The 15371-nt window shown below is 42.8% G+C and overlaps 1 protein-coding gene across 2 annotated transcripts in view; it reads right to left on the bottom strand.

Moving 5' to 3' along the window:
• The window catches only part of sh2d3ca (SH2 domain containing 3Ca), a 102294-nt gene that overhangs the window by 12471 nt on the left and 74452 nt on the right, over nucleotides 1-15371 (bottom strand). For both annotated transcript variants that reach the window (XM_020484829.2, XM_031826216.1), the window contains 5 exons: nucleotides 11948-12100; nucleotides 11421-11698; nucleotides 9211-9326; nucleotides 7929-8464; nucleotides 3761-3876 (listed from right to left, as the gene is read on the bottom strand). In XM_020484829.2, coding sequence (XP_020340418.2) covers nucleotides 3761-3876; nucleotides 7929-8464; nucleotides 9211-9326; nucleotides 11421-11698; nucleotides 11948-12100 — 1199 coding nt within the window. The remainder of the gene's footprint in view (nucleotides 1-3760; nucleotides 3877-7928; nucleotides 8465-9210; nucleotides 9327-11420; nucleotides 11699-11947; nucleotides 12101-15371) is intronic.

The following is a 15371-nucleotide window of genomic DNA, read 5'->3' on the forward strand; positions in this document are numbered from 1 at the left end:
ACTAGAGTTTTTGGACACTCAGGTCCTATTTGTACCCTCAGATGGGGTAACTAAATCATTGGCCACTAAAGTCTTCTTTAAGGAGACTGATAGGCATGCCTTGTTACATAAGGCAAGTTACCATCCAAAACATACTTTCAGAGGGATTATTAAATCCCAGCTGATTCGGTTCAATAGAATCTGTACATCGGGTGAGCATGTGGAGGAGGCCATAATCCTTTTTAGAGCCTTGGGGCCACGGGGATATTCCAAACGTTTCCTTAGGGGGATAAAGGTAGAAGTACGGGAATTACAGTGCCTTGCGAAAGTATTCGGCCCCCTTGAACTTTGCAACCTTTTGCCACATTTCAGGCTTCAAACATAAAGATATAAAACTGTATTTTTTTGTGAAGAATCAACAACAAGTGGGACACAATCATGAAGTGGAACGACATTTATTGGATATTTCAAACTTTTTTAACAAATCAAAAACAGAAAAATTGGGTGTGCAAAATTATTCAGCCCCCTTAAGTTAATACTTTGTAGCGCCACCTTTTGCTGCGATTACAGCTGTAAGTCGCTTGGGGTATGTCTCTATCAGTTTTGCACATCGAGAGACTGAAATTTTTTCCCATTCCTCCTTGCAAAACAGCTTGAGCTCAGTGAGGTTGGATGGAGAGCATTTGTGAACAGCAGTTTTCAGTTCTTTCCACAGATTCTCGATTGGATTCAGGTCTGGACTTTGACTTGGCCATTCTAACACCTGGATATGTTTATTTTTGAACCATTCCATTGTAGATTTTGCTTTATGTTTTGGATCATTGTCTTGTTGGAAGACAAATCTCCATCCCAGTCTCAGGTCTTTTGCAGACTCCATCAGGTTTTCTTCCAGAATGGTCCTGTATTTGGCTCCATCCATCTTCCCATCAATTTTAACCATCTTCCCTGTCCCTGCTGAAGAAAAGCAGGCCCAAACCATGATGCTGCCACCACCATGTTTGACAGTGGGGAGGGTGTGTTCAGGGTGATGAGCTGTGTTGCTTTTACGCCAAACATAACGTTTTGCATTGTTGCCAAAAAGTTCAATTTTGGTTTCATCTGACCAGAGCACCTTCTTCCACATGTTTGGTGTGTCTCCCAGGTGGCTTGTGGCAAACTTTAAACAACACTTTTTATGGATATCTTTAAGAAATGACTTTCTTCTTGCCACTCTTCCATAAAGGCCAGATTTGTGCAATATACGACTGATTGTTGTCCTATGGACAGAGTCTCCCACCTCAGCTGTAGATCTCTGCAGTTCATCCAGAGTGATCATGGGCCTCTTGGCTGCATCTCTGATCAGTCTTCTCCTTGTATGTGCTGAAAGTTCAGAGGGACGGCCAGGTCTTGGTAGATTTGCAGTGGTCTGATACTCCTTCCATTTCAATATTATCGCTTGCACAGTGCTCCTTGTGATGTTTAAAGCTTGGGAAATCTTTTTGTATCCAAATCCGGCTTTAAACTTCTTCACAACAGTATCTCGGACCTGCCTGGTGTGTTCCTTGTTCTTCATGATGCTCTCTGCGCTTTTAACGGACCTCTGAGACTATCACAGTGCAGGTGCATATATACGGAGACTTGATTACACACAGGTGGATTGTATTTATCATCATTAGTCATTTAGGTCAACATTGGATCATTCAGAGATCCTCACTGAACTTCTGGAGAGAGTTTGCTGCACTGAAAGTAAAGGGGCTGAATAATTTTGCACGCCTAATTTTTCAGTTTTTGATTTGTTAAAAAAGTTTGAAATGTCCAATAAATGTCGTTCCACTTCATGATTGTGTCCCACTTGTTGTTGATTCTTCACACAAAATACAGTTTTATATCTTTATGTTTGAAGCCTGAAATGTGGCAAAAGGTCGCAAAATTCAAGGGGGCCGAATACTTTCGCAAGGCACTGTATTTGGCAGGGAAGGAGGATACAATAAAACAGTGGAAACACATAATCTGATACCATTTGTTACAACTCTGGGAGTTTGAGTGGATTTGGCAGGAACTTGAGGTCTAATTTCAGGGAGGCACAACAAGCGGTGGAAGGACTGGTAGATTGTAGAGTAATCTCAGCGTATAGAAGAAATAATGCCTTTTCGGGGTTGGGGTTCCTCGTAAGACAGTGGATCGAATTGTCCACTGTAAACTTGATCTATGGAATTAAGTGTAAATTGTGCCAAAAGATTTACATAGGAGAAACAAAGAATGCACTACAGGTCAGACTGAAACAACACCTATACCAGATAGCTAAGGGTAACAAGACTACGGTATTGTATTTGCATTTTGGCATACATGCAGTGGACGGGTTGAGTATCTTTGGCCTGGAGACAAATGGGAGCTGGTCCAGGACACAACGACAGGGGATGGAAAGACCTTGGATTGGGCGTCTCAATACGATAGACCCTAAGGGCCTGAATGAAAAATATTGATTTACTTTGGCTTACCTAACTGATGGAAGGGGTCATCTTCGGTGTAGTGACATGAGCTATTTGGGGTGGGGGAGGGAAGAGGGGAGGTGGTGGGGGCCGGGGGAGAGCCACTCATTATAAATGTTTGTTTATTGTATTATGTATTTATTTTTGACTGGTCCATGGTGGATTTGCCATTGTTTGATAGCACTTATGATTGCTTATTTCTTATTTAATTATTTATTTATGGATCTATTCACGGACCATAAATACGATGGCACTTATTTTTATTATATCCTTGATCTTTTAGTGTGGCGTGGTTTTACTTGATTGTTTGGATACTTTTATAGCACTTATTTCGAGTTTTGCTTTGTTTGATGGCACTATGGACATTTTAGTTTATTTTTTCATTCTTGTACTCATTGGGTGGTTCACCTTGTAGACCCTAACCCTAACCTGAATTCTAACATTAACCCCTAGTTACCCCAATCCCTCACCCTAACCCTGAGACCCTCATGCCTAACCTTACTTATTGAACCTAACCCTAACCCTAACCCCAACCCAACCTGAATTCTAACCTTAACCCAAAGTTACCCTAATCCCTCACCCTAACCCTGGGATCCCCATGCCTGAACCTAACCCTAACCCTGAGACCTTCATGCCTAACCTTAAACCTTTGGATCCTCATATCTGATTTTAATTCAACCTTGACCTGTATTTTAACTCTGACCCTTATGGTAACCCCAATCTGAATTCTGACCTTAACCTATAGCTTTCAAATCTTCAGCTTAATTCCTAACCCTAACCTTATGTCCCTATACCCCCATATCTAATTTGAATCTCTACACTCTCTATATCTATTTTAATCTCTACACTCTCTATATCTATTTTAATCTCTAGATTTTCATACTGAACTTTTTCTCCTAGACCACCGCTCTGAACTTGGCACTTGGCCTTTCTTCTTAGTTTAGAATTTCTGGCTTTTAACCTAAGCCTTATTTTAATGTCTGACTCTGGTCTTCCTTTTCTAGCTTTTCTTAGTCATTTAAAGCATATAATACATAAGTCTTACCATTTATCCTAAAGGGGTTGCCTGTGCCAGTGCACACCAGATTCGTCTGTTACTCATTGAACCTAACCCTAACCCTAACCTCAACTCTAACCCTAACCTCAACCACAACTCTAACTCTAACTCTAACCCTAACCCTAACCCTAACCCTAACCTCAACCCTAACCCTAACCTCAACCACAACCACAACTCTAACCCTAACCTCAACCTCAACCACAACTCTAACCCTAACCTCAACCACAACCCTAGCCCTTACCACCTGAACCCTTACCGCTCCAGTAGGTCCAGTCTCAGCTGGTGTCCGTGAGGAAGAGTCAACAACTCCAGTCCCGAGCCCACTCCCATCATCCTCTGCATCTCCTCGGTAACACCCAGTATCCTAGCAACCTTCACACAGACAGAGGGAGGGAGCACAACACATGGGGAGGGAGGAAGGAGGGAGGGAGCAAATGGAGAAAGAGGAGGAAATGGAGAGAGAGGAGGAAATGGAGAGAGAGGAGAGGGAGGATATGGAGTGAGAGGAGAGGGAGGAAATGGAGAGAGAGGAGAGGGAGGAAATGGAGAGAGAGGAGAGGGAGGATATGGAGAGAGGTGGAGAGGGGAGAGGGGGAGGGAGGATATGTAGAGAAAGAAGAGAGGAGAGGGAGGAAATGGAGAGAGAGGAGAGGAGAAGGAGGCAGGAAATGGAGAGAGAAAATAGGGAGGAAATGGAGAGAGAGGTGGAGAGAGGAGAGGGGGAGGGAGGAAATGACAAGAGAAGAGAGGAGAGGGAGGGAGGAAATGAGAAGAGAAGAGAGGAGAGGGAGGGAGGAAATGAGAAGAGAAGAGAGGAGAGGGGGAGGGAGAGATCGAAATGTAGAGAGAGCAGAGGGGGAAATGGAGAGAGAAGAGAGGGAGGAAATGGAGAGAGGAGAGGGGAGGGAGGAAATGTAGAGAGGAGAGGAGAGAAGAGGGAGAGAGGAAGAAAGGGTTTATTGTCATTTCTAACTTAATGTTGTCATGGTCACTGAGACTGGTGGTTAATTGTCTCTTAATTCAAATGTTACCAAATAGTAGAGTAGAGTAAATAGTGGGCGCTATACCATATTTTATGATATACCGGTATTGATGCAGGGAAACCAATGCTTGGTTTGTTAAACGTGATACGCCATGCGCAATGTCAATTTTTATAGTTTACTTCGCTACTTGAGTCATCTCTCTCAGCTCTCTCCGTGCCACTTTCCACACAGACATAGCTATGCCCCCTGTCACTCAAGGAGCGCATGCTGTTCCTTAACCACGAGACACTTGCGTTCAGTCTGCATGGTCAATGCAGCACATACAACAATGTTGATGACAACAATGCTGTTTTCACTTTGCTTCTTAATATAAATCCACTAGAGTTCTATAATGACACTCTTAGTTTGTGTTTCTTACACCAGCAAACAGCTAGTTTGTCTTTTCTTAGCAAGTGGTACTAAATCTTGTGATATGCTAATTATTAGCCGCTAATGCTAATAGCTAGGTAGCTAATACATGTACTGAGTAAGAGCAAATGTAGCTAGCTAACCCCGCTTGGGTTCGTGCCGTGGCGGAGATCTTTGTGGACTATACTCGGCCTTGTCTCAGGATGGTAAGTTGGTGGTTGAAGATATCCCTCTAGTGGTGTGGGGGCTGTGCTTTGGCAAAGTGGGTGGGGTTATATCCTGCCTGTTTGGCCCTGTCCGGGGGTATCGTCGGACGGGGCCACAGTGTCTCCCGACCCCTCCTGTCTTTGCCTCCAATATTTATGATGCAGTAGTTTATGTATCGGGGGGCTAGGGTCAGTTTGTTATATCTGGAATACTTCTCCTGTCTTTTCCGGTGTCCTGTGTGAATTTAAGTATACTCTCTCTAATTCTCTCTTTCTTTCTATCTTTCTCTCTCGGAGGACCTGAGCCCTAGGACCATGCCTCAGGACTACCTGGCCTGATGACTCCTTGCTGTCCCCAGTCCACCTGGCCGTGCTGCTGCTCCAGTTTCAACTGTTCTGCCTGCGGCTATGGAACCCTGACCTGTTCACCGGACGTGCTACCTGTCCCAGAACTGCTGTTTTCAACTCTCTAGAGACGGCAGGAGCGGTAGAGATACTCTTGAAAGATCGGCTATGAAAAGCCAACTGGTCATCAATTAACATTTGAACATCTTGGCCATGTTCTTTTATAATCTCCACCTGACACAGAAGAGAACTGGCCACCCCTCATAGCCTGGTTCCTCTCTAGGTTTCTTCCTAGGTTCTGGCATTTCTAGGGAGTTTTTCCTAGCCACCATGCTTCTACACCTGCATTGCTTGCTGTTTGGGGTTTTAGGCTGGGTTTCTGTACAGTACTTTGAGATATCAGCTGATGTAAGAAGGGATTTATAAATACATTTGATTGAATTTGATTGATCTTCTAAATCAAAGAGGAATATGCAAAGCAAGAACATGTTAGCTACATGAAGTAGCTAAGAGAAAACATGCAATATAGCCAAAGCGTATAGGGTCCCCTAGGAAACACTTATCAACACTTTAGTTCCTACCCTGTCACAACAACTCCTCCCTGGCATTTTAATTTGTTGTCATCTCAATCAACACTGTATTCAAAGTGCCCACTATTATATTCTAACTATAGAATTAGAACAGTCATTCTATTTCCATGATTCCAACAGTTTTTCTCTAATTTGCAAGTCAAATCGCAATTGCAACATTTGGTTAAAGATAAATCCTAGATTATTTGCCCATATCGTGCAGCCCTACGTGGCAGTGTGGAAATTATCTCAATTGAGCAGTGGTGTAAAGTAAGTAAGTAAAATTACTTTCAAGTACAACTTTAGTCATTTATTTTGGTATCTGTACTTTAAATCACAATTTTTTATTTTTGACAACTTTTACTTCACTACATTCCTAAAGAAAATACTGTACTTTTTACTCCATATATTTTCGCTGACACCTAAAAGTACCTGTTACATTTTGAATGCTTAGCAGGACAGGAAAATGGTCCAATTCACACACTTGTCAAGAGAACATCCCTGGTCATCTACTGCCTCTGATCTGGAGGACTCACTAAACACAAATGCTTTGTTTTTGAATGATGTCTGAGTGTTGGAGTGTACCCCTGGCTATACCCGGAAATTTAAAAAACGAGAAAATGGTGCCATCTGGTTTGCTTAATAAAAGGAATTTTAAATTATTTATACTTTTATCTTTAATACTTAAGTACATTTTATCAATTACATTTACTTTTGATCCTTAAGAATATTTAAAACCAAATACTTCTAGACTTTTACTCAAGTAGTATTTTACTTTTACTTTAGTAATTTTCTATTAACATATCTTTACTTTTATTCAAGTATGACAAAACTTTTTCCACTCCTGCAATTTAGTGCAGGAAATGCAGAAATGATAAAAGTGCTGAAATTTGTTTTGGTTGAAGTTGAATTGAACAGTATAAAATAATCAGAATGTAGAAAGACTCATTGAAATCACTTAGAATGTATGTGTTGCCACCCTAGGATCACTCACTACTCATAAAGCACCCTAGGATCACTCACTACTCATAAAGCACCCTAGGATCACTCACTACTCATAAAGCACCCTAGGATCACTCACTACTCATAAAGCACCCTAGGATCACTCACTACTCATAAAGCACCCTAGGATCACTCACTACTCATAAAGCACCCTAGGATCACTCACTACTCATAAAGCACCCTAGGATCACTCACTACTCATAAAGCACCCTAGGATCACTCACTACTCATAAAGAAAATGTAGAACGTTTATTATCCCAAAACTAAAAAACACTGTCAAATACAGTCACTGTCAAATACAGTCACTGTCAAATGCCGTTAATTTTTGTATTTTTAAATACCGTGATATAATATTTTGGCAATATCGCCCAGCCCTAGGATAGCATAGTCATCCCTGTATGAACCTCTCTGCTGCTCCACTGTCAACAGGAGTTCATTGAGCAACACTCATTAGGGATTAGTGACATCACCGAGTTACATTCACAAGGCCAAGGAACATTCCGTTAGCCTGCTTCTGTTAAGATATGGGCTCTAGCTTTAATAAAGAGTGGATGGTATATGCGTATTGTGTGTATGTGTTTGTGTCTGTGTGTTTGTGCCCGTGTCCCTCTATGTGTCCTGTATGTGTGCGGTGTCCCTCTATGTGTCCTGTATGTGTGCGGTGTCCCTCTATGTGTCCTGTATGCGTGCGGTGTCCCTCTATGTGTCCTGTATGTGTGCGGTGTCCCACTATGTGTCCTGTATGCGTGCGGTGTCCCTCTATGTGTCCTGTATGTGTGCGGTGTCCCTCTATGTGTCCTGTATGTGTGCGGTGTCCCTCTATGTGTCCTGTATGCGTGCGGTGTCCCTCTATGTGTCCTATATGCATGCGGTGTCCCTCTATGTGTCCTGTATGCATGCGGTGTCCATACCGTGCAGTCAGCCATGGTGATGTGTTTAGCAGCTGTCCTAACGTCCACCTCCGCCAGAAGCTCTTTAACCCTCTTCAGAATGCTCATCTCTAAGGGCTTGTTCTCCTGGGGCATCAGTGGCGAGAGGTACTTCCCTGGTCTGAAGGAGGAGGCTGTCTCCACTAGGGGGGCGATGAACACCTCTTCTCCAGCCCCATCCTCCCTCCCTGGGGCAGGCCCATGGCCCTCCTCCACACGCAGCCTCTCCACGTAGCTCTTAGTGGGAGGTGTGGGGTGCATGCCGGCGGCACAGGGAGCCTTAGGACAGAGGGCTGGGGTGGGCCCTAAGTCGCAGTAGCTGCCCCCCGTCTCGGAGCCATCTGCTGGGGTTTCGTAGGAGCAGGGGCCCGGGGTGGAGTGGGAACTGGCTGCTAGCATGTCTGGTAGGTTGTTGTTGGAGCCAGGGCTGAGCTGGGGGTCGCTGGAGTGTCTCAGGACTGGCGAGGGGGGCACCACGGCCAGAACTCTAACCCCTGACTGGGTTCTGTGTCTGTGGACTGGACAGCAAAGCACAGGGTTACACATGTAAATTCCAGACCTGGGTTCACAAATAGTATTGATTTTCTTACAAATACACCGAGTGTACAAAATATTAAGAGCACCTGGACCAGGTGAATCCAGGTGAAAGCTATGATCCCTTATTGATGTCACTTGTTAATCCACCAATCAGTGTAGATGAAGGGGAGGAGACAGGTTAAAGAAGGATGTTTAAGCCTTAAGACAATTGAGACATGGATTGTGTATGTGTACATTCAGAGGGTGAGTGGCAAAGACAACATATTTAAGTGCCAGTTTGAGTGTGTCAAGAACTGCAACGGTGCTGGGTTTTTCCCAAGTGTATTAAGAATGGTTCACCACCCAAAGGACATCCAGCCAACTTGACACAACCGTGGAGTCAACATGGGCCAGTATCCCTGTGGAACGCTTTCGACACCTTGTAGAGTCCATGACCCGACAATTTGAGGCTGTTCTGAGGGCAAAAGGGGGGGTCACCTCAATATTAGGAAGGTGTTCTTAATGTTTTGTACACTCAATGTACTTCAGCTGTGTTTGATTGATTGCATGGTTCAATTGGCCCAATGGACGATTCCAAAAGTGCAAACCCACAAAAGTTCCCATCTGGCTCCTGAAAGGCCCAATCAAAAGGACCACCAAACCCACACAGTATGCAATAATCTCAATGAATTATCTATAATCTCAATCATCTCTTAATAATTCCATAATCTCCATAGAAAGGACTCACTGTGGCTGTAGGCTGGGGAGAGAGGTGTCTCCCCTAAAGGAGGACGGCGATACTCCTGGATGAGGTCCATACTCAGAGCACAGTTCCTCATGGCGTCTTTGTGAATAGTAGAGGAGCTGCAAACACCAACAAACCAACACTCATTTTCCATCTGTTTTTAATACGGCTGTGGGTCTGAAACATACGTCTGAGCAAGCTAGACAAAGCTCCAAATCAAGTCATCTCATAAATGAAGTGCCAGTTACACATTTTACCCGATTGGTCTACTGAGAAGAGGTGAACATTTTACCCGATTGGTCTACTGAGAAGAGGTGAACATTTTACCCGATTGGTCTTCTGAGAAGAGGTGAACAACACAAAGAGATGACAAGACAACACAAAGAGATGACAAGACAACACAAAGAGTTGACGAGACAACACACAGAGATGACAAGACAACACAAAGAGATGACAAGACAACACAAAGAGATGACAAGACAGCACAAAGAGATGACAAGACAACACAAAGAGATGACAAGACAACACAAAGAGATGACAAGACAACACAAAGAGATGACAAGACAACACAAAGAGATGACAAGACAACACAAAGAGATGACAAGACAAACACAGAGATGACAAGACAACACAAAGAGATGACAAGACAACACAAAGAGTTGACAAGACAACACACAGAGATGACAAGACAACACACATAGATGACAAGACAACAAAGAGATGACAAGACAACACAAAGAGATGACAAGACAACACAGAGAGATGACAAGACAACACAAAGAGATGACAAGACAACACAAAGAGATGACAAGACAACAAAGAGATGACAAGACAACACAGAGAGATGACAAGACAACACAAAGAGATGACAAGACAACACAAAGAGATGACAAGACAACACAAAGAGATGACAAGACAACACAAAGAGATGACAAGACAACACAAAGAGATGACAAGACAACACAAAGAGATGACATGACAAACACAGAGATGACAAGACAACACAAAGAGATGACAAGACAACACAAAGAGATGACAAGACAACACAAAGAGATGACAAGACAACACAAAGAGATGACAAGACAAACTCAGAGATGACAAGACAACACAAAGAGATGACAAGACAACACAAAGAGATGACAAGACAACACAAAGAGATGACAAGACAAACTCAGAGATGACAAGACAACACAAAGAGATGACAAGACAACACAAAGAGATGACAAGACAAACACAGAGATGACAAGACAACACAAAGAGTGGCAAGACAACACAAAGAGATGACAAGACAACACACATAGATGACAAGACAACACAAAGAGATGACAAGACAAACACAGAGATGACAAGACAACACAGAGAGATGACAAGACAACACAGAGAGATGACAAGACAACACAAAGAGATGACAAGACAACACAAAGAGATGACAAGACAACACAAACAGATCTATGACCAGGCTACGGTTGATCTCTCCTACACTCAGGCCCTGGTTGCTGTGCAGAGGAGGAGGAAAGAGACCTGCATGTGTAGCAGCTAGTCTAACACAGAGCAATGTAGCTACAGTATACACATGTTCTCAGTGAATCTGAGGCAGGGGGTGAGAGTGAGAAGGGGTCAGTGCTCTGTTATGACACCAGTGTTCTGACCCAAACGGTCTCACACACACCACCTGCACCCCACGACAGCAGCCTCCACTTCTGGCTTTGGAACAACTGGTACTGCTACTGGTATTGGTGCAGGTACTTGGACTGGTACTGGGACTGGGGGAACTGGTGGTTCCACTGGACTGATGGACTCCACGTCACTGACCACACAATGGGAATGAACATCTGATTTATACCACTGAGACACACATACATACTGTACATACACCTGCACACAGACATAGACACATACAGACACACACACACACACACACACACACACACACACACACACACACACACACACACAGACACACACATACAGACACACATACATACTGTACATACACCTGCACACAGACATAGACACATACAGACCCACACACACACACAGACACACACACATACACACATACTGTACATACACCTGCACACAGATATAGACACATACAGACACACACACACACAGACACACACATACACACACACACACACACAGACACAAGAATCTCAAGAAGAAGATTGTTACTCAATCTATGAAAGACTCCCTCTCCTCTAGTCTCTGACCTGTGAGGTATCAGCTTGTCCGTGGTCAATCCGTCGTTCATGGTCACGCTCCGCCTCTTAATGTACGCTCCTTTCTGACTGGATGGTGAGTGGGCTAGGCCATGTCTGCTATTGGCTAAGGCAAACGTTGCTTCCAGGTAACGCAAGGGGAGGGTGCGTATGATTGGACAGTAGATCAGGGCTCCGCTGGGCTGGGAGACAGGTCGCCGTCCGGCCACGTAGTACCTCATCAGCTCAGGTATGGAGTCGAAACTGTCTTTCTCTAACAGGTACTGGACCTGGAATTGAATTGAAATCATTATGGACCCGTTCGAATGTTAAATAAATGGACATGTGTTCACTTGTGGTTAACAAATTGGAAACAAGTGTTTTTCATGTTTTTCATGTCTCATCTTCTGGGATTCTTTGTACTTTTAAATAGTTTAACTGTAATAATTGTTTTACCCCCCAAAAAATAACTAAATCCTTCAAAACAGTAAAGTTAGATCCAACAACATGATGTATATTATGTAAGTGACAATACATACCTTAGACTCAGTGCTGGACCTGACCAGGACCTTGGTGATCTTGAAGTGCAGAACCTCATAGTTCCACCTGGTCGTCAGGACATAGTCGCCCACGTTTATCAGCGAATCACGGATCAGGAAGTCACCGTTTCGCAGCACCACCGTCTCCGACACCTGGAGGTCGAACAGAAGAGAAAGAGTGTTATTCAGTAACAGTGTTATGAGGGTCATTCTATAACGTCGTTAAAGTTAGGATTACATTGTTATAAGGTTTATTATATAACATTTGGGTAACTCCGCTCCCTTTTTCCAGTGGAAATAAGACTGCACACAAAGTGGCTTTAAAATCACAGTTTGGCACAAAGACTATTTATTATGCACTCTGAGAGTCCTGTAGATCGCAGATATGTAACGTCAAATGAAGGCATGCTTTAATTGACTGTAAGTTGTCTTCTAGGAATCGTATCTAGGGGCTAGGCGACATACTGGTTATCCAAAGAATTGAGCCGACACAAAGAAGCTTTCCTATGAGGATTGTTACAGGGCATTGCAAACCTATTCATACCCCTTGTATTTCTTCAAATGTTATTGTGTTACAAAGTGGGATTAAAAATGGATTTAACTGTATTTCGTTTATCAAAAATCTCCACAAAAATACTTTGTAATGTCAAAGTGGAAGAAGAAAAGATATATACAGCACCAGTCAAAAGTTGGGATAAAAAGGTGTTAAACAAATCGAAATATATTTATTAGAGATTCTTCAAAGTTGCCACCCTTTGCCTTGATGACAGCTTTGCACACTCTTGACATTCTCTCAAACAGATTCATGAGGTAGTCACCTGGAATGCATTTTAACAGTTTATTTGTGGAATTCCTTCCCTTCTTAATGTGTTTGAGCCAATCAGTTGTGTTGTGACAAGGTAGGGGGGTATACAGAAGAAAACCCTATTTGGTAAAAGACCAAGTCCATATTATGGCAAGAACAGCTCAAATAAGCAAAGAGAAATTACAGTCCATCATTACTTTAAGACATGAAGGTCTGTCAATTTGGGAAATTCCAAGAGCTTTGAATGTTTCTTCAAGTTCAGTTGCAAAAACCATCAAGCGATATGATGAAACTGTCTCTCATGAGTTCCGCCACAGGAAAAGGAAGACTCAGCGTTACCTCTGCTGCAGAGGATAAGTTCAGTAGAGTTACCAGAAATTGCAGCCCAAATAAATACTTCAGAGTTCAAGTAAGAGACACATCTCAACATCAACTGTTTCGGAGGAGACTGCGTGAAAAAGGCCTTCATGGTTGAATTACTGCAAAGAAACCACTACTAAAGGACACCAAAAAGAAGAAGAGACTTGCTTGGGCCAAGAAACACAAGGAATGGATATTAGACTGGTGGAAATATATCCTTTGGTCTGATGAGTGCAAATTTGCGATTTTTGGTTCCATCCGCCGTGTCTTTGTGAGACGCAGAGTAGGTGAATGGATGATCTCCGCATGTGTGATTCCCACCGTGAAGCATGGAGGAGGTGGTGTGATGGTGCTCTCTGGTAACACTGTCAGTGATTTATTTAGAATTCAAGGCACACTTAACCAGCAATGCTACCACAGCATTCTGCAGCAAATTGCCATCCCATCTGGTTTGCGCTTAGTGGGACTATCATTTGTTTTTCAACAAGACAATGACCCAACACACCTCCAGGCTATGTAAGAGCTATTTGACCAGGAAGGAGAGTGATGAGTGCTGCATCAGATGACCTGGACTCCACAATCCACAAACCTCAACCCAATTGAGATGGTTTGGGATAAGGTGGACTGCAGTGTGAAGGAAAAATAGCTAAAAAGTGCTCAGCATATGTGGGAACTCCTTCAAGGCCGTTGGAAAAGGATTCCAGGTGAAGCTGCTTGAGAGAATGCCAGGAGTGTGCAAAGCTGTCATCAAGGCAAAGAGTGGCTATTTGAAGAATCTCAAATATAGAATATATTTAGATTTTGTTTAACACTTTTTTGGTTACTACATGATTCCATATGTGTTATTTCATAGTTTTAATGTCTTCACTATTATTCCACAATGTATAAAATAGTACAAATAAAGAAAAACCCTTGAATGAGAAGCTGTGTCCAATCTTTTGACTGGTACTGTATATTTTTTTATGCTGTAAATTAAATAACTAAAATATAGTCGTTGCCTAAGTGTTCAGCTCCCTAAGTCAATACGTTAGAAACACCTTTTGCATTGATTACAGCTGTGAGTCTTCTTTACACACCTGGAGTGTGCAATATTTGCCCATTATTCTTTTCAGAATTTTTCAAGCTCTGTCAAGATGTTGGGGATCATGGCTAGAGAGCAACTTTCAAGTCTTACCGAAGATTTTCAAGCAGATTTAAGTCAAAACTGTAACTTGGACACTCAGGAACATTCACTGTCTTCTTGGTAAGCAACTCCAGTGTAGATTTGGCGTTGTGTTGTAGGTTATTGTCCTGTTGAAAGGTGAATTCTTCTCCCAGTGTCTGGTGTAAAGCAGACTTGAAGCAGTGTTTGGTAAGCAACTCCAGTGTAGATTTGGCGTTGTGTTTTAGGTTATTGTCCTGTTGAAAGGTGAATTCTTCTCCCAGTGTCTGGTGGACAGCAGACTTGAAGCAGTGTTTCCTCTAGGATTTTGCCTGTGCTTAGCTCCATCCCATTTATTTTTATCCTGAAAAACTCCACAGTATTTGCCGATGTCAAGCACACCCATAACATGATGCAGCCAACACCATGCTTGAAAATAAGGAGGCAGTTACTCAGTGATGTGTTGTGTTGGATTGGCCTAAACATTTGTAGCATTACTTTAGTACCGTGTTGCATTCAAGATGAATGTTTTGGACTTCTGTATATTTGTATTCTTCTTTTCACTCCACCATTTAGGTCATTATTGTGGAGTCATACAATGTTGATCCATCCTCAGTTTTCTCCCATCACAGACATTGAACTCTCTAACTCTTTTAAAATGACCAATGGCCTCATGGGGCTCCCGAGTGGCGCAGCAGTCTAAGGCACTGCATCTCAGTGATTGGGAGTCCCATAGGGTGGCACACAATTGGCCCAGCGTCGTCCGGGTTTGGCCGTCATTGTAAATAAGAATTAGTTCTTAACTGACTTGCCAAGTTAAATAAAGTTGAATAAAATAATAATGGAAACATCACTGAGCAGTTTCATTCTTGTCCTGCAGCTCAGTTCAGGACGACTGCATCTTCCACGTGTCTAGGTGGTTCATACATCATCCACAGCTTCATTATTAACTTGACCATGTGCTGAAAGAGATATTCAATGTCTGATTTGTTATTGTTACCCATCTACCAATCAGTGCCCTTCTCTATGAGGCTTTCAAAAAAAGCTCCCTGATATTTGAATCTGTGTTTGAAATGGAATACTGGCCTGAGGGACCTTAGATGTTGTATGTATGGGGA

This window comes from Oncorhynchus kisutch, linkage group LG6 (genome assembly GCF_002021735.2).
Source record: "Oncorhynchus kisutch isolate 150728-3 linkage group LG6, Okis_V2, whole genome shotgun sequence".
Classification (NCBI taxonomy): Eukaryota; Metazoa; Chordata; class Actinopteri; order Salmoniformes; family Salmonidae; genus Oncorhynchus; species Oncorhynchus kisutch.